The 24,864-nt window shown below is 39.5% G+C and overlaps 1 protein-coding gene across 1 annotated transcript; it reads left to right on the top strand.

The window, feature by feature from the left end:
- The first annotated feature begins 314 nt into the window (after window positions 1–314).
- On the top strand, window positions 315–24,327 carry LOC121905571 (phosphatidylinositol-3-phosphatase SAC1-B). Its single transcript, XM_042423897.1, has 20 exons — window positions 315–549; window positions 1,064–1,161; window positions 2,638–2,712; window positions 2,866–2,993; window positions 8,012–8,161; window positions 8,372–8,431; window positions 12,207–12,240; window positions 12,798–12,899; window positions 13,542–13,627; window positions 14,019–14,105; window positions 14,194–14,262; window positions 14,865–14,944; window positions 15,029–15,127; window positions 15,212–15,350; window positions 18,212–18,281; window positions 18,436–18,508; window positions 19,230–19,323; window positions 20,815–20,907; window positions 20,992–21,049; window positions 21,232–24,327. Exons 1-20 carry the CDS (start codon window positions 521–523, stop codon window positions 21,366–21,368), a joined length of 1,761 nt encoding a protein of 586 aa, XP_042279831.1. The 5' UTR covers window positions 315–520; the 3' UTR covers window positions 21,369–24,327.
- Window positions 24,328–24,864: the final 537 nt, after the last annotated feature.

The raw sequence follows: 24,864 nt of genomic DNA, 5'->3' as shown, positions 1-24,864 counted from the left end.
CAGCACTATCAACAAGATTATCAATTTGGGAGGGACTAAAGTTAACATAAGAGTCCTCTGTAGTATTAAGACAGAGGACATTGTAAAACAGACGTCTGTAAAACTGTTAACAGGACACCTCGAACTGCAAACAACGTCAGTTGTGACTCTTTCTATTATGAACTATTGATTCATGGAGGTTTTATATTTGTAAAACTTTCCTCAAGCCTAGAAAAGTGATTTAAAATCCGTTACGTCATCACAATGTAAAGTCTATGGGCTGACCGGGGGAAACACTACCGCGCACATTCAGTGGGCCGCACAACGCGGAAGCAAACCCGGAAGCTAGAAACATTTTTTGGCGTATGACAAGCAGGCAAGCAGTTCTTATTGGACTGAACGGGCGCCATTTTTGGTCCGGTATCCAGTTCTTATAATACATCCATGAGGAGGAGGCTCTTGTCTGAAGCCAGAAGAAGCCGGTGTTTGACGTTGCCTGACGTTGACTCTGACACGTCACGGAGGTCATACAGGAGGAAAGATGGCGAGCACCTATGATAGTTTCAACTTGTAAGTCTTGTGAAACAATATAGTAACATCACATCGCTTTGATTTGTGTTGCTACAGAATGAAATAGCGAGGAGTGTTTGTAAGGATTTCATATGAACAGTCTGAACGGTACATCAGCTAAACATGTCAACGCTGCATCGTGTTACTGTCCTGCAGCTAACGCTACGTTTGCTTCCACACAGTTTATGATAGCATGGCATGGTTCACATTACTTTATTTAACGGGATCCTGTTCCTCTGAGTGAAGCTAGGTTTCAGGAGACTCAATGAATGGAAGTCTGCACAACAACTCAGTTTCGATGCATTTGCAGTGCTAAACAGTGACCAGCTGCTTCAGCAGTGTCACATTAGCTGAAATAGCTAACGTTAATATGTATTTCCTGTCAGTTCTGTTACCTCCTTCCAGCTGTCTCTGGCTCATGATCACATTATTTTGTTTGATTGATGTGATTACAAAAACGGCTTTGGTTTCTGTCAACCTGCTTTTGAAACAGCTCTTGTCTTTGTCTGACCAGGCGCACCACACCAGAAAAATTTTACATAGAGGCTTGTGATGATGGCTCTGTGGATGTCCTGGCTATTGACAGGGTGTCAACTGAGATGACTCTCACAGGTAAGCACAGGTTAGGTGACTGAGCTCCAGTACATGTGTAGTAAGAACATGCTGATCAGATATAAAGGCACTGCTCCATGCTCAAAGTAGTGTAACAGTAGTCAGCTCAGCTGCATGTAAAGAAACTGTAAAGGTACGTATGTTCCTCCAGACAACCTAAAATGTATAGATAAAGGTACAGTAACATGGCTGGATTGACCTGTTTGGGGGCCTGGGGCAAAAATGAACTGTTGGGCCTCTATTATGCCTGTTCTTCCCCCCTTGGTGCAGTGTGTCTCATGCTGTGCTGTAGTTTGATTAAACACAAGCTCAGTGAGGAATATGCAACATGTCACAAAAGCACAACATCAGCAGTTTGGGGAATAACATGTTACAAAGTAACAACACTGATCAGCAGAAACAATGAAGGTCATCAAACTGGATTTTGATGTTAGGTTTGAGTTGCTCAGTTGTTCATCCAGCATTGCAGTTTTCCCACTCCAATCGCAGATGTACACAGGCAGATTATGAGACAATGGGCCACTGGGCACAGGCATGTTAGAGTCCTGACAGACTGAAAGACTGATGCAGTCACAATTTGAAGGTGAATCAGAACTCTCAGGTGCTGCCATTGGTTCAAAAACTGCAGCTGAACATCAGTATATAGTTCACGCAGGAAGTGAAGAGAGGCTGACTCTTGTCCAAAGTTTCCTGCCGCACTCGTCTGCTCAGATACTATACAGGACACTGTACAACATCAAAGAAGCGGAGCAGAGGAAGCGGTTAGCAGTAAGGTGTCAATCTGGCAGTAAATGTACAGTACAGGATACAATGTGTCAGTTAATAAATACTGCAGCTTCTCAAGACCAAGAAAAGTCATGTCTGTTTTTTCCCCAACTGCTGGAAAAGTGAAGGGGGTTAACCCCGAAGCTAGCAACAAAGGATTAGCCTAACCTGACGACACTAAACAGAGAAATAGAGAATGGAGAAATGTGTTCCGCCCCACCCCCCTGGCACCGCATCCAGGCCAAAGCAGTCAACCTAGGGGAAACACTGCTTTTGCTCTTAAACTCTCGGACTGGGAGAGAGTTCTGCGTAATATTGTTTTATAGGTATAAAGCCTCCTCATGCATGCTGACACATGCTGGGATTGTCACAATTCTGATTAATTGTGTTTGTCCTTTAGTGAGTAAAAATGCCAGACATGTACTAGATCTAGTTATTCAGTTATGTGAGGACTTTGCTTGCTTTTCTCTGTTTCATCTGATTTTTAGCTCATATTAAAAAAGTTTTAAGGCATCACTTTAGTCTCTGACAACTCTTTATCAAAGTTTATCAGGAGTGCAAATAGACAATTAATTAATAAAATAATTTAGAGATTCATCAATAACAAAAATAGTGCCATTAGCTCCAGCTGTAGTTCAGATGATTCTACAGCCGTTTGTCTTTAGAGCACACTGTCACTAACCAGTGTTATGTTCCCTCTATGGTCCTCAGTGAGGAGGGACATCCCTGCATCTGCTGAGACCAGGCCGATTTGTGGACTCATGGGGACCATACGTTTGGTGGCAGGTAGGTTCAGTATGTAATGCAGGAAGTTTACGTTTCAGCAAGACCTGGGAAGTATGGGAACCATCAGCTATTAGAGAACTGAGGGATTCTAGCTATGTATAGCTATACTAGTGCTCTGCTGTGCATTGTCATTTCCAATCACCTGTATATTAGGTGTGTACCTGGTTGTCATCACAAAGAAGAAGAAGGTGGGGGATCTGCTGGGCCACGCTGTGTGGAAGGCTCTGGACTTTGACATAATCTCCTATAAGAAGACAATACTACACCTGACAGACAACCAGGTAGACCTTCTGTCTTTTACTGCTATGGCTCCTGATTGTACTTGTGGCAGGGAAAGTCTCTACCTGATAATCTCCTGGCTTTCAGTGGGGCCTCAAAATGCAACGTTTGTCTGTCCATCATCCAAAAGCTCTGCTTCTGAACACCTTTTCTACAGGTGTTGTATTCACGTGTACCCAAAGCTAAAAACTCTGCTCCGCTATCTCACTCTTTATAGCCAAAACTCTTTAGTTTTGGCTATAAATTACATGGTTCCAAACCTATAAATTAAATTGCTACAAATGAAGACTACACAATGAAGAATGCTCAGCTGAGTTTTCACATGCTCAGACAGTCCAACTATATTAGACACCAGGAGCAGCTCTTCATCCATGAACTCAATAAGGCTGTTTTATTGAAGTTGGGTCACATTAAATGTTTCAAGGTGAAAATATAGTAGGGTTGGGCACTACAGTTGAAAGCAATATCAACAATATAATAAATGTTTGCCAGTACTGATATACGTATTTTACAGTATGGCAAATATATGCAAAATCACACATAAGATAATCAAATAAATGTCAAATGTGATTTACTGTTATGTATTATATCAGACAGAACTCGTCACACAAAACATTTTCTAAAATGATTATGCCATATGAGCATATCATCATGATTCAGTAGTGATTTAGCAGAAATGACTAACCTTCATTGTGTAATAATCCAGAATATAATGAGAATGTTTAATTTACAAATTCACAATACCTGTTTGTTGCAGTGTTTCTGCCTGATACACACTAGCCACATTTCCATCAATGTATTTTTATGCTGTATGGTCCCTGCATGTTTTGAAGGCAGACAGTACAAGCCTCAAACAACAGACCTGGGGCCTGTTTCAGAAAGTGGGTTTAGTGAAAACTCTGAGTTTGTTCACCCTGAGATGAGGGATGAGGGAACTGGGTTTTCAGTTCCAGAAAGAGAGCTAACTTAAACTTGGGGTCAGTTACTGCAGTAACTGACTCTGAAGCTAACCTGCTCGCTGGCAGGTTTTCTTCAACAAACCTTAAGTTTCTCTCTGTCTCCTCCCTCTTACAGAGCCCAAGGTGCTGTTTCATTTCCTCATTCATTCGATCCGTATGAAAGTGCATTAATTAGCAGAGGTTTACTATCTGTCAGAATCTAAATCCTGGTTGGATATTAGTTTGTTACTCAGGACTATCTAAAGTTATCGTTGTTTCTTCTTTTTTGAACAGCATTTTTTTTTCTCTTACATTCAAATGTTACACAGCCTGAATTCACACAACACAGGTTTCAGTTTGTTAGAGCAGCTCTTGCACTGAAATGTTTATCGCACATAATGTGTTATCTCAGTTTAAATTTAAACAATCAGTATGAAGCTTTAGACACATAGGATCAATGAATGTCACACTGATGGAACATAATTCCTATAATATTGGAGATTATATGTTAATATGCTTAGTGAGCAGGATTTTGATGAAGCTGCAGAATGTAGTTTGAAAGTGAGATTGTTAAATAGGGAGCATAATCTTAACATGTTTTAACAGCATTTCAGTGACAATGTTTGAATTTACTACATTTGTTGAAGTAGCTGAAATAAAGTCACTGAATGCTGTTGAGCCGAGATACAAATTGATGTCTAAAAATTTAGAATATTCTGTATTTTAACCTCGACACCTTTTCAAGTGCAAATCACCAAACACATTATTACTGGATCAGACTGTGAGCTTACAGTCATGTCTCTATGTCTTTGATCTATATATGTTTTAAATCTTTGACTATATTTTCATCTTCAGTTCTGCCTCCTGTGTTTTGTCCGTCGGATTAAAGTTGAACAAATATATTGAAAATGTAATGTAGCTGCACCCTGATACACAGTCAGTCAGATTCCACTTTATCATCATTAAGGAAATGTAAGCTCGGTAAATGATGAATTAATGGACAACACTGAATAAAACCTTATTCTGTTAACTTATTGACACTTTTCCCGCTCTGACTCAGGCTCTTTTTTTAAAAAGGTAAATGTGCAGCGTCCGCACACACATGCATTAATATCTCTCGCCACTGGATTAAAATGGAGACTCTGCCTTTTATTTACCTGTTGCCATAGTGACTCGTAGTATCTGAGCTCCATTGATGATGGCTTTTTTCATTCATCACACACACGCTTAACTCAGAGTGAACATACTCAGAGTTGATTGAACTGACTCTGATCAGCTGTTCTGAAACCGAAAACTCTGAGTTTCTCATCTTGGGTTCATCAACTCAGAGTTCAGGGTTAGACTCAGAGTTTGCTTAACTTGCTTTCTGAAACAGGCCCCAGCTCTTTCTTCAACTCCCCAGGAATTCTTGCCAATAACACAAAAGTGAGAGTTCCAAACTCCTCACTGACCAGACCATCTAAACAACATTCTGCAAACAGAAAGGATCAGATAAGGAACCCCTGGTCCCCATGGTCACTAAACCAGACCACTGACCCAAACCACCTTAGCCAATGGTGAGGATAAAAGACCCTCACCATTGGCTATCATAACTCACCTCCAAGAGCCAGTAACACAAAGATGAACTGGCACCAACTTTAATCCCACTGTGAAGAACACCAGACAGCTTGCAAGTCAACACCATCAACAACAGGGAGAACTTGCTGCGCAACATGTCCCAGTGACATACAGACACATACAGACATTTACCAGAACAACCCCCCCCCCCCCCCACACACACACACACAAACTCTAAAATGTAGACTTATGTAAAGACAATTAATATTATATGTTGATATGTGTGTATATCATATATGTGTTATCATGTGCTTCAGTTAGACTTTTATTCCACTGCGTTTAAGCCAAGAAATTTACCACTAACATAATTCCATCATCCTTGATAACACTAACCTCTTGTTTAGTACCATTCTGCTTGTTTCACTCCCAGAATACTAAAGCTACTATCAAAAATGCAAAATTAGAAAATTAGGAATCATGCAATTGCTAAATTGTAAATACTTTGATTTAAAAGAATAACCGCATTCAGGAATTGTACCCGCCTGTCCGTGGACAGGAGGGGACTGATTCCCTGGGATGGGTCAGGATGCACCTTCGGGGCAGGCAGACCGAAACTTTAAAAACAGTCTCTTATCTGAGACTTCAGGCTGGTATTTCTTGCTGGTTTCTTCTTGCTTTTTGCCATGCTGGTGGAAAGCTTGCATTTTGCTAGTCTGAAGATGTGATTCAGAACAAAAGGAAGTGAAACCTCAGAAGCTAGAGTCATGAGTTAAGGATCAAGACTAGGAGAGCCTAAACCAGGAGCTCTCTTCCAATGGGAACTTTTAAATCTGGACTGGCCGGCTTACTCATCATTACAAGATCCAGAGTCCAGCTTCTCACCCCAGCACATCAAACTCCATTCTCCGCAAAAAGCCAGGAGCAAGCAAGTTATCTGCAAAACCTTAATCAACTTGCGTAAGCCCTAGTGCTCTCATAATTTGTAACTTCAACTGGCAACTCAGAACTTAGCTCTTGTACTGTTGATTTGACTCCATCTGATCAGGTCTCTCATATAAACTACACAATAGATAACTCTGCATCATTCATTTCATTCATTCACTAGCCATCCCTTTCACTTAGGTGTCTTGTTTGTAAAATGTTGTAGTGTTTAGTACTTGTTGCTGTAGTATTAGTAATAAATGTGTATGTAACTAAAGGGAACTTGTTGGTGTTTCCTTGTGTTTGCTCAGTCACTTAAACTTAAAAGACCTATACCCTCACAAAATCATAATTATGATTAATAGCAATCATAATTCTAACTGACCTCCCTTGTGGGGCAACAAGGAGGACTATTTCCCAATTATGTCTACTTTTATATGAGTTATGTTGCTGGATGAATAATTTCATGTTAGAGTTCGGTACAATAATAACTCCCCTTAAAATCATAAAAACTCTTTGAGTGCACATATTCCTACACATTTTGAAGTACGCATTAGAAAAGATTGATAGAAATGGCAAAATTAAAAAAAACCTCAAAAAAATTCTCAAAAGTTTTTACGCTCTCTTGTGGTGGTTTTTGCCTTTTTCAGAAAAGTGTTAATGCACTAAATGGTAGATGGAAACACCTTCATCAAGTAAGTTTTAATGTAGCGAACATTTTACTCACATGACTGATGTTTCCTCTGTATGAGCCTATGGTATGAGTGTGATTGTGTTTCCTTTTGATACTGTATATGTTGACAGTTTGAATTAAAGATTATAAAGATAGCCATATTTCCATCATGTTTTCTATTTTATCATTCACCGTTTGAGGTTTGACTGGCACTTGTGTATTTTGTTGCACCCTCTTCTTCTGCAGTGGTATTATGGCACCTGACTGGAGAATTAGCGCACCAACTGCTGCTTATCTCTATGAACCAACTCCTGATATTCGCATAACAGTAGTGGATGGAAATGTGCATGAATTCACATTTTTTTCAGATTTTCTGAAAATACGGTTAAAATTTGCAAGATATTTGCTTCTGGCTGACTGCCTGGTTATCACTGTGACTCAAATGCTCACAGACAATCAAAATTTGTATTGTTTGTAAACAGACTTCTTGACCTGGGGACAAAATAATCTCCACTCAGAAGTTCACTTGCTAGCTTTTCGGGAACTTTCAACTGCATCTCACAGTCTTTATCAGGGAATAAAACTCGCTTAGGTGTCATCAAGTGATCTAAATATGAAACTCACATGATACAGGTGGCTGTATATGGGGGGGAGATGGTAACCTCTCTCTGGTCAAAGATGGTCTCTGTCATCAGATGTAAATGTTCTTCTTGACCTTTCTCTGATCATCCACCGACTCCTGGTGAAAAAGCAGAGAATCCGTGTGAACTACACAGCAGACTGCAGTCTCAGCTAACAATGTGAAGCAGGGTGACAGCTGTCTCATAAATGGGTCCAACGCAGGTCCAACACACTTTGAGTGGACCTGTGTCATATGTGCATCTGCTGTCTGAAAGTTTTCTTTATCTCTCATCTTTGTCTCTTGTTTCAGATGCAAGACAACAAGACTTTCCTGTCCATGATCAAAAATGTGCTTCATACAGATGGCTTCTACTTTGCAACAGACTATGACCTGACCCACACTCTGCAGCGCCTGGCCAACACCAGCCCAGAATTTCAGGAGATGAGCCTTCTAGAGAGGGTAAGGGGAGCACCTCATACATAACACATAAACAATTGAATAGTTACTTCAATTTTAATGTACATACAAGTAGAAACATCTCCTATCTCAACTAATAATTCCAAATGTACCGTTGTATTTCTTATATCTAGAAACACTTTATTTTAAGTATTTTGTGACCTAGTCCATGTATTTGGCTATGCATTAACATGGTAACTGTCCGTGTTCTAGGCAGATCAGCGTTTTGTCTGGAACGGCCACCTGTTGAGGGAATTCATTGCACAGCCAGAGGTAAGACAAAACTTCTCTTCTCTTTCATAGCATTTGTTTTGACTTCTAACTATTGGATATGTGGAGCTGTCTTCGGGTTCAGCTGCCTTCTCCATAGGAAGGATACTTGACTTGAATTGGAGGAGCTGTGGCCATTTTTATGTTTTCCAAATACAGACAATCAGACAATCATGCTCACTTTCCGCAGTAATTGGCTGAGTTTGTGGAGGAGTGAAAGTGGGCAGGGTTTGATGGTTGGTTCTCTCTCAAGCTTCCTCTTGAGCAGGAATGTCTTTCGAGGAGAGACTTAATTGTGTGACATTTTCCTCATTTGAGCAGTTCACTGCTTCTATCTGTGACAGCACACTTTTGCATCTAGACGTGTTTGGACGACACATGGTATAAATTATTTGTTTCAAGCATCCCCAGTCCTTAATACAGTTAGATAGAATGATTACTGAACCTTTTAGCTTTGTCAGTTCCATGTCACACATGCACAAGTATGATACTATTGTCAAGTCAGGTCAGATTTTTTTATATAGCACTAATTCACAACAGAAGTTATCTCAGGGCACTTTTCACATAGAGCAGTTCTAGACTGTACTCTTAAATTGCACTTGGTGACAGTGGCAAGGAAACACTCCCCTTTAACATGAAGAAACCTCAAACAGAACCGCACTCTAGGTGGGCAGCCATCTGCCTTGCCCGGTTGAGTTGAAAGAGAAAGTGGGAGAGAGATACACAGACAACAATAATAACAAAAACAACAATAATAATAGAAATATGACTAATAATAATAGTAGTAGCAGTGGGCATCAAGCTGGACCAAGGGGACAGTAGGTAGTCTGCAGCCCCAGGCAGCAGGCGGTCCACAACCGAAGGTCACCTGTGAGACGAGAAAGCACAAAACTCTGTGCAAGATGTCAAGTTAGTAATATGCATCAATGGTACATGAATGTGTGCAGATGGAGAGGAAAAGGGAGAGAGAGGAGCTCAGTGGATCATTGGAAGTCCCTTGGCAGTGTAGGCCTATAGCAGCATAACTAGGGGCTGGTCTATGGCAGCTTGTGATGGCCCTAGCTAAGCTTTATGAAAAGTTTTAAGCCTACTCTTAAACGTAGAAATGTTGGAGGTGTCTGCCTCCCAGACTGAAAGATGGTTCCACAGGAGAGGAGCCTGATATCCGGAGGCTCTGCCTCCCATTCTACTTTTGGAGACTCTTGGAACCACAAGTAAGCCTGCATTCTGGGAGCGCAGTGTTCTAGTGAGGTAATAGGGTACTATGAGTTTATTAAGATATGATGTTGCCTGACCATTGAGGTTTTGTAGGTGAGTATAATAATTTTAAATTCCATTCTGTTTTTTTGGATTATTTGGATTATTGCGATGATTATTAAGTATACAATATATTTAAGTGCCTAGGCAAAAAAACTCCTTTCAGCTGATGGTGCCACTACTTAAGGCCCTTCTCAGACTTTCCCAAGGGTGGTATCTGCAGTAATTGGTGGAGGGGGCTAGCTGTCACTCTTGAAGATAAGCTTGTCCACCAATATGGGATTCCCCCTATCTCACAGTAGTACACTTAAAAGAATTCTGTGAACAAGAGCTTTAGGTTGCTTGTATAACCCTGGTGCTGTAGGGCGGGGCAATATGACCAAAATCTCATATCCCGATATAGGTTATTTCATATCCAGATAATGATATCTATACCGATATAGCACATTTTAATTCACTGAATAAATAGTTGGTCCATCCCCTCTGGGTCCCCTTGCTGGCATAAAGCCGCTTCCGTGTGTTTTACATAGCATGCAAGTGTTCGGGATTCAGAGGTGTGATGGAGATCAGACTGATCAGAGCTGTAAACTCTGCCATGAGGGAGGACAAAGACGTTACTAGGAGGAGGGGAGGACATTTCTCTTCGTTTGATAACATTAAAAGTTAAGTTAGACTTTTTTTGTTGGCTTCCCGACTCATTATAAAAAAGACGAGAGAAAAAGAGTGAGAGAGCAGCTGTGGTCAAGTGAGCTAGGGAGTGCTGGTAGTGAGAAAGCCGGTGAATCAGATCAATAAAATGTTATTTTCAGATTTTTTTGACAGTGGTTACATTCTAAAGCACAAACACGCCCACACCCCAACACACCTCCGCTCAACACTGCGGCTGTAGCAGAGACTCTCATACACTAAGCTGAAATTAAAAGAGCGTACATAAATTTGGTAAATAACACAAATAAAGACAGTCTCTAGAGACAGACAGCGGCAGAGAGTTGACAACAACTAAACTCGTTATGTTACTGTAAGTGCAATAAAAGCTGCGTGAGTAAAAAGCCAAGAAGAGTAATTTATTAATGTAATCTGTGCAAAAGATGGACAGACTGCAAATGACAAAAAAATTACTGTAAAGAGTGGGATTTGCGTCACAACGATATAAACGATAGAGCAATAAATTAAACGATAGATTTTTGATAGACGATTTTTCTCTAGTCACATAATATATATCGTCATATCGCACAGCCCTATGGTGCTGTGAGTATCATGATTTAGATGTCTCATCAGAACAGCCTTTTTTCAGGGATGTAACCGTAGACTGTAAAAAAAAATATGGACATAGTCACCGTAATGTCACCCATGGGTTTGTGAACTGCTGTTTTGAAGCCTTGAGTTTAGCAATTTGACTATTGCCAAATTGGATTGGACCATCTCCATGTTTGATTTTTCCTGAAGTGACCATATTTGGACCAGAGGGTGGAGTTGACCATAGTGCTAGCTGCTAGATTGGTTAGCACAGTGCATTTACAATCTATGCTTAACAGTGATAATGCTAATGCTAATTTCTGCCAGCAAAAAACAGGTTAAAACCATTAAAACAAAATGTCCTAACCGGAAAAACTGAACATCTGACTCCTTAGAGGGTCGTTTATCACAACCAAATGCTGAACAATACTTTTTTAGGCGACCAAAATGTTACAATTAACTTTCGTAAACTGAAAACACACTGTGAAATATCAATAGCTACGCCTATACTTTGTAACTCTGGGGTTATGCCACAGTTATGTTACATAATCAACGTTGTTGCTGTGGTAGCAACTTGTCAATCACAACGTAGCCACGCCCTAAAGCATATGCTGCTTTATTGTCTGTTTCACTCTAAGTTGGGCCATAATTTACAAAATGAACATCATGATGCATTGAAGAATACTTGATACTAGTGATTGAGACCATAAACTCATCAGGAAAGTGTTTCATGAGGTAATAAATCAAGTGAGAAGTAGGGTCATTTTCTCATAGACTTCCATACAATCTTACTTCTTTTTGTAGCTAGTGGAGTCCCCCTGCTGGCCTTTACAAAGAATGCAGGTTTAAGGCACTTCCACATTGGCTTCACCTTTCAGACTGGGTGTTACCCGCTTGAGTGTAACTCATAGATATATACACATATAGGCCATATTACCTTACTATTACATTGCATTAAACAGAGGTATTTTGGTGTGAAAACATCATTTATGATAGACAAAGTATTCTGTATTACACAAAAGGTGTAGCAGTGGATAAACCTCTTCCCACAATATACTTGCATGCATTCAGAGGGGCTACTGCCCAGGACCAATATGGTGGCATGTACAATACCAGTCAAACTCTTGAATGAGAAAGTGTGTCCAAACTTTTGACAGGCTATCTGACTGTGAGACATCCCATTCTCCTAGGTAACCTAAAGTTTTCTTTCAGAAGAATTGTACACGGAATGCTAAACCTGCATCAGTAAAGCATTTCATAATCTAACACTGCTTTCATCTTACAGTTACACAAGTTTGTGTATCCTGTTGTCCATGGCTGTATCCTTTCCTATTGTTGTCTGACTGCCACTGTTTATTCCTCCTCTCAGAAAGTGTTTAGTGTAAGACCTTTAATGTTGGGCCCATCTCAACATGTTATCTGTCTGAAGCATTAAATAATTGAATAAGGTGTGTCTGGTTTATTGAAACCTTTATGGCTTTATATTTAGATTTATGACTTTTAAAATTGTCCCATGTGCTTTATATTATTAAATGTGTTGACAGAGGAATGTTGTCTTGTGCTTTACCAGGATGACTGTTAATTCCCTAGATGAGGAAAAACAAGTCTACAGCACAGTGTACAAAGGAACTATAGTATTATAAAGATTTTATGACACTGATCCAACAGAACAAAGACTTTGAATCAGCTGGCCTCAGGTATGTTTGGCAGCAGTTAAAGCATATCAGTAAATGTATAGCAGAATAATATTTTGTTTATCTTTAAAGCACATTACAGTGCATAGAACTTTTTGTATATATTCTTATTTGTTACTGTGTGTAGTGCTGACTCTCAACTTCCATGCCAGTTCTGGTTTCTTAACACATTTGTTGACTAGTCATTATCATGAAGTCAAGCTGCATCAATGGAAAGGTGTTTGATTGGAGTATTATCTCCAGGAGGAGCTGTTTCAGAGCTGGTGTCCGCTACCATGTCCGAGGTAACACTGCTGTCCACTCAGCTGACCCCTCATGTCCACTGGTTGTGACTGAATCACATTCCGATTGCTCACGTGTCCATCACAGCTCACACGTCCACTGGAAATATTTCTGAAGTGTCTTCAGTCTGTTCTTCAACAGACACATTTCCAATATTGTTCAGTGATGATTTGCCAATATTTTTTGTGTTCTACAAACAAATTGAGAACACATTTGCAGCTCATTTATGACAGAAAAACTAGTTATGTTATACGTATAGAAAGAGAAAATCAGTGACAAATGAAATGCATAGATACATATTAGTTTCATGGCAGTTGACAGTAAATGTAGGCATTTTTATGCATTCATGTGTGAATTTCATGACGCGCAAAAATTGACCCAATGTGTAAAGATAGTCTAGTAGAGAGAAGAGCATTACATGATCTGCGATTAGGATGTTCCACCGATGTATTCAATGGCACTGGCACACTGGCTGGAATGACAGCAGATTGTCTCCAGCAGCTGCTGTGAAGTTTTTCAACACAAGACCAGAACGATATGCAGCCACATCCAGTGGACATTAAGTCAATGAAAAGCTGTCACTGGGACTTTCAAGCCATCACATTTCTAACTTTTCAAACAGTTATTTGTCTTTTTGTCTAAAGGCATTGATTCAGAAGGGCATGCTGCTAACTATGTGGAAACAGAACAGATAGTGCAGTACAACAGTGCCAAGGCTTCATTTGTTCAGGTGAGCAAAAGCAATAATGCTGCAGGACAGATTTTGTGTGATGTTCTTACTGGCCATAAGGAAGAAATGAATCATCATTCAATTCAGTGGAGGAACAGTAAGTCCAAAATTCTCAATCTTAACACCACACACTGTAAATACTATACAGCATTAACCCTCGAAATAAAATTCTTCTTAAATTAATTTTACATTATGTATACCTACCACTTTCATGCACAGTTTCCTCACAGTCCACATTCCTGTTGTGGCCCAGTGATGAGATCTACATTAGAATGTAGACTCCAACATGGACTTGGCTATATGACTGTGACAGTTGTAATGGAGTACAAAAAATGAGTGTATGAAAGCTGGATTAAGTTATTTTTATGCATTATACTGCTTTTCTTCACAGACAAGAGGCTCCATCCCCTTCTACTGGTCCCAAAGGCCCAATCTCAAGTACAAGCCAAAGCCACAGATCAGCAAAACAGTCAACCATGTAAGCTGTCTTTACACTTACATTAGACACGTTTATTTATCTTCATTTTCTCATGCAGTTTTCCTATTTTCTCTGTTTATCTCTTTAGTTGGATGGATTCCAGAGACACTTTGACTCACAGATTATTCTCTATGGAAGACAAGTAATTTTGAACCTGGTAAGATGGAAAAACTTTATTATTTATCACATCTATTGATTCTATCTTTATTACTTTCACTTTATGAAATCAGTGTGCCAATATGACAATGTAGGATACTCATTTATAATTGTTTGCAGTATTTTTAGATAAGTACACTGACAGCCAAATTTACTTAGAAAATGAAATTGTGCAAATGTGCCATACAAATGTGCCCTGGGATTCCCTCATTTGAGTGAATGAGAGCTCATAGATGCGATTCAGAAGTGGGATTTCTATTAGATCATAAGATCAGAAAATAAATGATATGTGGTCTTCATTGCAAAATATAGACTTTGGTTGTGGTTCAACTCCACCAGCGATAAACCGGGGCTATTACCCAAAAAATATGATGATATAATCTTTAGCATATAAATATTAATTAGGGAGAATTAAGCGTGTTCATGGAAAATGAAAAGGAGAAGACAAAAGGGTCGGAGCAGCCTATATTAACTGTAATACACATTTCTTTTCCCCACCACAACCTTGTGTCTCTTGTACATCCCATTTGCACTCTGTTTACCCCTGCTTTTTAGAGGCAGGGAATTTTCTGGCCCTGAGTTCTTTTCATCCTTTTTTCACAGATCAACCAAAATGGCTCAGAAAAGCCACTGGAGCTAGCATTTGACAAGATGGTGACCAGCTTGGGAAATGGCATGATCAAGTAAGATTACTACCATCACCACCATCTTTTACCCCTCACATATGGCATTTCTCTTTCAGTTCCTAAAGGCTTGCTTCTCTGTAGGTACATAGCGTTTGACTTCCATAAGGAATGCAGTCGGATGAGGTGGCACCGGCTGCAGATCTTATTGGACATGGTTGCTGAAATGCAGGATGAGTTTGGGTCAGTGTGTTTTCTGCGTTGTGTGTGTGCCAATATGTCTCTTCATACCCAACATCAGAAGTAATGTTGTGTATGTGGATGCAGGTATTTCCTGGTGGATGCAGATGGGAAGGTGCTGTCAAACCAGGAGGGGACATTTCGCAGTAACTGCATGGACTGTCTGGACCGTACCAATGTCATCCAGAGCTTGCTGGCCCGATGCTCGCTGCAGTCACAGCTACGGGTAGGATGCAAGCGGGTAGCTCCCGGTCTTAAAAGTGAAGCCAATGCGGAAGTGCCTTAAACTGGCATTCTTTCTAATGACCAGCAGGGGGCTACAAAAAGAAGTGAGATCGTATCGAAGTCTATGAGAAAATGACCCTACTTCTCACTTGATTTATTATTTCAGTAAACACTTTCCTAATGAGTTCATGGTCTCAAGCGCTAGTATTAAGTCTTCTTCAATACATCATGATGTTCATTTTATAAATTATGGTCCCATTTAGAGTAAAATAGATGTTGTGATTGACAAGTCGCTACCACTGCGACAACATTGATTATGTAATGTAACCATGGTGTAACCTCAGATTCACAGAGTATAGGTGTAGCTGCTGCTATTTCAGTGTGTTTTCAGTGAAGAAAATGACAGTAAACTAAATCTTGAATGACCATTTCCCCAAATAAACCGTAACATACACCACAATGGCAGCAGCACCAGAATAATATCAGTTGGCATGGTTGCTGTTATTAGATTTTAAGAACTTACCCTTTGATGATCGCATTAACGAAAGTTACTTGAAAACAAAATCCTGGAATTGAAAAAAGCCTTGGTTTTCTGCACCAAATTAGCTCTGGTCTAGGTCTGCCTTTGCAGATTAACTCCAACTTTTCATTAAAAGTTAATCTTGAAAAAGTGTCCACTCCATTTCAGTACGCCAGTGCACCCTTTCATCTAATGGCGAAGGCTGGGAATACTGTTTAAATGGAGTGTAATCTCTCAGCCAGTGGCAGCAACTACATAATTGTCAGCTGACAAAACAAACAGCAATGTCGACCTACAGGGCAAGGCCAAGTTAGCTTTCCTAACTGACAAATAATTGCCAGCATGGACAGTAATGCTCACAATATGATTTTATGTAAGCCTGAATGACATTCATCAGTTCTCTGTCTCATCAATCTCCCTTGACTTGTGTTTGTATGGGCCATGTAGTCATGGTGATGTAAACACTGCTCTCGCCCCTGAAATTTGGCAGTGGGTCTGGTGTATCTGCTGGCTACGATAACTGTCCAATGGTGTACAGACTCTGCCTACCCAGCGCACCACAGGTGCACCAGCGTGGTAATGGTGCAGACCCAGTCAGACAGCACACAGAGGGCTGAATTTGTCCTAAAGTAGTGACAACAAGCCCGTTTAGAGGGAAGTTATGGTTATGATTGGTCAACTTTACTATCATTTGAATTAGTGGGCCCTCTGTATGTATGTACATTATAACTGGACCACCAATCACAGAGCTGAAAGCAGTATTTTCTCCCCAGCAACTGTGGAGATGCAAAATCCTGATAATCCTGACAAAAGGGGCTTCTTTCATGAATCAGTCACATTCCAACACAAACTTAATAGGCAGGTTTGAATAGTTTATTTCCTCAGAAATGTTTTGTGAGTCCTGTCACCAGATTGTAAATGCACTGTGTTAACTGAGCCACTTCTGGCTCCAAAAAGCAAACATGGCGATGGTCAAATCCACGATGGCGATGGTCAAATCTCCAAACTCGTGCCTTCAAAACAGCAGTTCATGAACAAATCACACAGGAGGTGGACACAATAATAAAAAAAAAAAATGAACAATGGTCGTTGAACTGTTGGTAATTTGTTCTCCATAGAGAACAGTGGCTGTGCTCAGCTTGAGTTACAATTCCAGTGGTGATATGTTTTCACCATGAGGAAGAAGTATAAAACACAGAAATGTCTCTAACCACTCCTGCAGCCTTGTCCACTTTACCACACTTTGTAACTGAATGAAGGAAAACAGTATTTGTGTTAAAAAGATACTTAGCAGCAGACTGGTAAGTATGACATGACTCTGATGTTCTACTAATAAAATTAGTGCTGTGGAAATGTACATCATACTGAGTTCATTTATAACAGGTAAACAGCTAATGGATTGGATCAGAAAACATGGAGGCTTCTTACTAAATTATGATGAGATGAACTCTTAAGTCAGGTGAAAATTGGAATAAAGGCATGTTTCAAATATAAACCTGTTTTAAATAAAGTCCTGGTTCTCTGTGAGGGTCACTATTTATTATGAGTGTAACGGTTCTGAAACTGAGACCGAAAAGGTGACACAAATGTCCACGATCCTGAAACAAGAGACAGGGTTTCGTCATAGGAGTCACAGTCTCCCCCCGTGGTCAAACTCTCATTACGTTACTAATGTAACAAAGCTCACACAACCCCTGCGAAATAACTTGTTTCACTATTAGAATTTGATCCATTCGGTCCAATAAAATTTGGAAAGTCTATAAGAGCCGCACAATTAAATTATTTTATCCCCATTCAAGTTAGCATAGGGCTAACCGGAAGTTAGCTGTCTCTTTTGGTGGCAGTCGTTGGTGAAGATTGCCATAATTACTGGTAACACAGTAACAAAAAATTAACAGAGAAAACGGAAGCAGATCAGAAAACAAGGAGGCTTTGTACTAAATTCCGAGCAAATATACTAATCAAAAAGAGGGAATTAGAAATATAGGCCTCTCTTTAATATAAGCCTGCTTCCAATAAAGGCCTGAGACGGTATTGGAGGAAATACGGTAATTTAGTTTTACTAATCTGCCTTCATAGTGTTTTTTCTCGTTACCCCCCCCCCCCCCCCCCCCCCCCCACCTCAAAAAAACACAGGTGTGAACCAAACCGTGGCTCAAAAATCTTGGTTTGTACTGAACCGTGGATTTGGAAAATTGTTATACCTATACTATTATGAATTTACAGTATGTGAAAAATGTACCAAACGACTCTCACCAGAAAATATTTCTCAGCTTTTGACAAAGGAGTCGAATAGTTCATTTTGGACTTACCTCTCAACTCAAATGTGTGTGTGCCTGCAGAAAATGGGAGTCCTCCACATGAGCCAGCAGATTGAAGAGCAGGCAGACTTTGAGAAGATGTACAAAAACGGTGGGCTCTCCCTCACACAACAATAACCTCAGTAGTTTCTTTGAAAGGACTCCTGGCACAGCCACATTTCAGGTCATGGATGCTAATATGATCTGTTTCCTCTTGTTCTAATTCTTTTATATTCTGTCCCTCCCCTTGTTTCATTCACATGCAGCTTGGGCAGATAATGCAGATGCCTGTGCCAAGCAATATGCTGGTACTGGTGCCTTGAAGACTGACTTCACCAGGTCAGTTTTTACACAGCAAACAGCTATCCTACAGTTAAACATACACTATCTACCTGCTAATGACAGAAGAGTTGGAGATGTTGTCCAGACGCTGATATAGCTTAACAAATAATGTCCAGATTCCTATAAGATGTGCTGTGGATATCATGGTTCATACGACATGAATCCTGAGATTTTTGGTGATCCAGCTGGAAAAACATATAAACAAGAAATACCAAAATCAAATGGGGATTTGTTCCGTCCAAGTTCATTTGCAACTTTTCTGCTTGAAATTGACACTGCCATCTTTCGAGCCATTTTCCAATTTGATTGTGCCCTGACCAGTCACTATTGGCATAATGTATCGAGCCTCTTGGACCCAGTTTTTGCTTCAACCAGAGCAAGCTGTAGTGTGAAGTTAGTGTAAAATAAGCAGGTTTACAGGGAATAATAGTCAATATGGAGGATATATGTCAAGATTATGATTGTACAGTGTTACGCTGACATTTTGGCCTGAGTGTAGTGTAAATTGAAAACTCATGAAGTGTCCAGAATGGAGTGGGTTATTTATTCTCTGAAGAGCATGTTCTGATGTAATCCATTAGATTTTGATTATTTTGTATGGTGTATAAGAGGAAAGCTCAGGGATCACAAAATTCCTTTGATTCATCATGTGGGGACATTAGTGATTTATTTATTTATTTATTTATTTTTGTGGTTCAACTACATGTTGATCTTTCAGGACAGGGAAGAGGACTCAGTGGGGGCTGCTGATGGACGGCTGGAACTCTGTGATCCGATATTACAAAAACAACTTCTCTGATGGTTTTAGACAGGTGGGTCCAAACCTTCAAAGTACTTGTGTGGATTAGTGATCAGTGCTTTATAGTTATATTAATACAATGAATATATAAAGTATTAGGGGCATGTTAGCCAGTGCAAGGTTAAATAAACCTTGGATTGAAAGGACAGGTCTGCTGTTGGGGTGACTTCACCATCCCAACATGGTCCACATGGTAACCAAACTACAAATGAGTCCACCATATTAAGTTGTCATTTTGAGGCTCTACAGGGCACTATGATAAAATCAGGGAGTGTATCTTTGAAGTCAGTACTCAGATTTTCTGTTGTAATTGTTTGTTGTTTTCTGCAACAACCTCTATAGAGCTACTTCATGGTTCAACTTTGACCAACCAACAGTTTTTCAATGCACTGCAGGATTTCACTGAACATTTCAGGGGGGTTTACGTTCCAAAAGTACAGGAACTTTGGGGACGTGGTTTGTAGGGCTGGCCACCGCTGATTGGTTAAACACAGAAACTGTGGCTGCTTCAACTTGTGTACCACATTGTTTAATGTTAAAAGTAAAGTTAGGTTTTGTTGTTAACTTCCAGACTTCAAAAAGAGTGAGAGAACAAGGGAGAGTGCGAGCGATTCATGGCGGTTACATTCTAAAGATCAGACAGATGCAGCTGATTCAGAACGCTGCTGCTCAAGTCCACTATGACCAAGAAACTGGATCATTTCACTCCAGTTCTCAGATCTTTACACTGGCTTCCTGTCTGTCAAAGAATTGATTTTAGAATACTGTTGGTTTATAAAGCACTGAGTGGTTTAGGGCCAAAATACATTTCTCATCTTCTGCCGCTTTATGAACCTTCCAGACCTCTCAGGTGGTCTGGGACAGGTCGTCTTTCTGTCCCCAGAGTCAAAGCTAAACATGGAGAAGCAGCATTCAGGTTTTATACAAAACGTTTCTGGAATAAATTCCCAGATCCCAGATCAGCTGCAACTTTCAGTTCTTTTAAATCAAAGCTGTAGACTTTTCTGTTTGCCGCTGCCTTTTATTAAATCAAATAATTAGTAATTTCTTACACTGCACTGTAACTTTTATTCTCATATTTTATACTAGTCTTATTCTATTTTAGCTTGTTTTTGTTTTCTATTCTCTTAGCTCTTTAATGACTGTTTTTAATTGTACTTAAATGTCCTTTTATGGTATTTATTTTGCACTTTATCTCAATGCTTTAATGTTTTATGTTAAGTATTTTGAATTGCCCTGTTGCTGAAATGTGCTATACAAATGAACTTGCCTTGCCTTAAGAAGAAATAAATAACTGTCAAACACTCAGCAGATGATTTACTGTGGAGACAGACGCTCTTAAGTTTCAGTTTTATTTTCCTCCTCTGCATTTCTCTTTCTCATTCATACATCCAACTCAAACATCAGTCATCAGAACTGATTTGAGTATCAGAAGTATTTAATATCATCAATGCAGAAAGTAAATGTTGGAAGAGTTTGAACCACATGGTTGGTTTAAATGCAGGACTCCATCGATCTGTTCCTGGGGAACTATGCTGTGGATGAAGCTGATTGGACCACTCCACTGCATGACCTAAAAGACTGGAAGTTTCTGACGGTAAGAAGGGCTCAAGAAGATAGATTAGTATGTTTTTCTTTGTCCCATGTCTTTAATGTGATCAGTTGTCTTTTCTTTTTCTAGTTGCCTATCATCATGGTGGTAGCGTTCTCCATGTGTATCATCTGCCTGCTAATGGCTGGTAAGATAAACTGGAAATGAATAAACTCTAATAAACAGGCATTTTTACAGATAACAACATAACAGCATCAGGGGTTAATTATCCTAAAGGTTAATTCATATCAGGCTCAAAAAATGTATGAACTCATTACTATTTTTGGAAAGTTCCCTCAATACTCATTATGACTTTCTGTTCCACATCAGGTGACACATGGACGGAGACTCTGGCATATGTCCTGTTCTGGGGAATAGCGAGTGTGGTGACGAGTGGCCTCATCCTCTTTAATGGACGGGACTTCGTAGATGCTCCCAAGCTGGTCCAGAAGGAGAAGCTGGACTGAATGTGTGTGTGTGGAAAGCAGCTAGGCCCTGGTGAGCTCACCACCTCATCATCTACCTCTTCATCACTTTACCCCCACCATCAGTATCAACAGGCCTGGAGCCTTTACTAGCAGAGAGGGTGGAGTGGTGGAGGGTGGGGGGTAGCAGGGTTGGCCTTGTGTACAAGAAAGGTGGAAAGACAGAGACTGGAAGTGCACAGGCCTGCTGCTGTCCACACTGCAGCGACACTCATGTGGACAGGACTGTCTGTCCATAGGTTTTTCTGTACACTGAACCTCTGGAGTTTGCTCTAACTGGATGTCATCGTTCTTGATTTCAGAGGAATTCTGTGGGACCTATGTAAGATTTCACATGTCCCACTGCATTCCCTGAATGGGATGCATTGGGATCAGATTCAGAACAGCTGCTGTGATGTCACAGGACAGCTGTAAATGAATTACAGTATGTACTGTTAATTTGCCTTTTTTCTTTTTCTTCTGGTTTGCCGTTGCCAAGATTTGGTTATCTATGTACAGTAGCTCTGTCCTAAGTCAGACGCTACCTATCTGCTTCTGACGACCACGAATGGGTCGATAAGGCTCAGAGAAGTACTGCCGTATTTAGCCAGAATTAAAATAACAACAGTGTATCATTGGAAATCCTCAGTATCCTGGAATGTATAACTGGAAAACTGCATTTGAGCAGTCTTTATCACTTCATATTGTCATATATAGGAAATATATTAGGTGACCAAGTTGTATTAATAACATGTAATGTGAAGGCGTTTGCGATGAGGTGGTCATCAGTCACTGGTAGACCCATCATATGAAGTGGATCAATGAAAAAGCCATTGCAGAATGTAAATCATACTGTGAAGGCAGGTATAAACTCCACTGTTTGTTCCTATTAGTAGCCTGTTCAGCAATACATGTACAGCTTTTAGAATATTTGGATTAGGGATGCAAATTTTAAGCAATTTCTTTAAATGATAGTCAGCCACATTTACAATAAATAGTCAATTAATCGTTCACAATTTACAAAATACAGTGGATGTTCTTCTGTGATAAAATGTTTGTTTTTTTATCTACTGACATGACCTATATTCAATGCAAAATCAGAGTACATTGGAAATTTAAGATTTGATTAAGCAAACAGTTATTTATAAATTACCTAATACAAAATAGTGATTTTGTTTAAAATTGCTGCCACTCCTGTCTCACGCTATTCAATGATTTGCCAGACAAAATGTACAACAGCAAAGTATTAAACACAGCAAACAGTGGCACAACTTCCAGCTTCCAGCAACATAAATGTGTGTTGGACATATCTAACAATTCAAGCAAATGTTTTATATAACAAATGTTATTTACTGTTGAAAGCAGAAGTTTTGTAGCCCTCAACTGTAATAGGCACCCTTATGGGCAGTCCGCTCACACACCTGTACCTCAGCTCATTAAACAGTAAGAGGCACGACTCGATACTTTAGTAAATCTACAGTACATTTTCTGATAGTTACTCCACACGTCCCTCGTCTATTCACCAATAACCTGGAAACATGTCATGCCAGTCAATCATCATGTGTTAAAGTGTATCATTACAACTCATAGGCTACTGTAAATCTAGGTATCATGGAACTCACCAATTGGAGTTTACACCTATTTATTTTCCACAAAAAGTAAATTTGTGTGCAGAAAAATAATTTGTCTTCTCTGTTTACTTAATTTGTGAATGACTTGTGGGCATGAATAAGCAGAACATATCGTTAAACAATATTGTTAACAAAGTTTTAACATTAATGTATTTCCTACATAATAATGTTGGTTATCACATTGTCCTTGTCCTGTCAACCCTCTTGAATACAGATGTGATGCTACACTGGACGTTGTTACTGGTCAGTAACAGAAAATCTGATCTAAATGACTGATTGATTTAATGGGTTTTTGTTTTGTGGATATACCTCAGATTTTTGCCTGTTAAATGATGTTATTCTGGTGGTAAGAATGTTCAACTTTTTGAGTTGAGGAGGAGCACATCATTAACTTTTGTCTCTTAAAAAGTAGATTTATGTATCTTTATTAATATGATCCCGAAGAATGATCTCCGGATGGTGATACCTGCAGTGTACAATCTGATTTGCAGTTCAGTGTGTGGAGGTACCCATTCATCGCTGTACCACCACTGCAACACAGATGGTTGGTAATGTGTATTTGTTATTTTTCCATAGTATTTATGCATAAATTCTTTCATTCACTTTGTGATCGAGAGCAACAAGACAGCAACACCTGTATGGAGAAGCATAAAACTGCCCTAAGTCGTAGCTCATGAGGTGCAGGTCCAGGCCACAAGGCTTCAGTCCTCTGAAGGTTACTATAGGAGGCAACACCTGGATTGGGGCCATTTGGACTATAATATTCCCCCTTACTCTTGAGTGGGAACTCTGCAGTGTTGTCCTCTGTCATTCTGGTCTTGTAGGGTTCAGTAGGCATTTGGTTGTGACAGCATGCAGTGGTCCATGTAGTTTCTGAGCCAAGCTTCATTTTCTATCTCCATCAGTTGTTTAAGAGGTGTTTAGATTGTTACATGGAGTCTGGCTTTGTAAGGAGTGGCTGAAACCAAACAGTTTTTTGGTATTTACTGTATGGTTGTTATATCTATGTATTGTGGATTATGGTAAAATGCTAAAAACAGTACATTTAGCATGTTGGAGACTCTGTATTCTGCTGTAGAGAAATATGAATCAGGTTTTCAACAATGTCAGTGCCATATAACTATAGTAATTGAGTAAATTATATATTCATATTCTTATGAGTTACGTAAAGGAAATTTCCTCAGCACTTTTGATTGGTCTATTTCTGGAAAAATAGTAATATCAGATTTTGGGAGCAAAGACATTCAGCTTGTTTTAGCTTTTAATGTGAATGTGTTTATGAGTATGTCTGACATGTTGATTAAAAGTTTTTTGGTAATTTCCCCATATTATCTGAGTGTAACTACTCTGAAATAATATATCAGGTGAGGATCCTAATTTTCACTGTGCATCTTTGAGAAGTAGTTCTCTATATTAACAGTACACTTCATATATGACTATACTACATATGTGATCTATTCCAGTAAAAGCTACTATACAGATTTAAAAGGTTTAAAATGTCAAATCAGTTAAGTGTCAAGAATGAAGATTATGGTTTCAGGCCCTCTGGGTAAATCTGAGAAATCTTCATTCTACAGGATCATTTGGTGTTTGTCTTAAATATCGAATATGAAGGATCAGTCTGGTGTCATTCTATATTTTGTTTTTGTCAACAAATCATGAAAAAACCCTAAATCAACAATGTCTTAGTCTCTCAATACTTACCTATTCAATTCAACTCAGTTTTATTTATATAGTGCCAAATCATAACAAAATTTTTCTCAGGTTATTTTTCACATAGAGTGGGTTTAGACCATACTCTTTAATTTACAGAGACCCGACAGCTCCCCCATGAGCAGCACTTGGCGACAGCTGCAAGGAAAAACTCC

The sequence above is a fragment of the Thunnus maccoyii genome, chromosome 10 (assembly GCF_910596095.1).
Source record: "Thunnus maccoyii chromosome 10, fThuMac1.1, whole genome shotgun sequence".
NCBI lineage: Eukaryota > Metazoa > Chordata > Actinopteri > Scombriformes > Scombridae > Thunnus > Thunnus maccoyii.
Note: the sequence above shows the minus strand (reverse complement) of the source record. Positions and strands in the feature narration are given on the sequence as shown.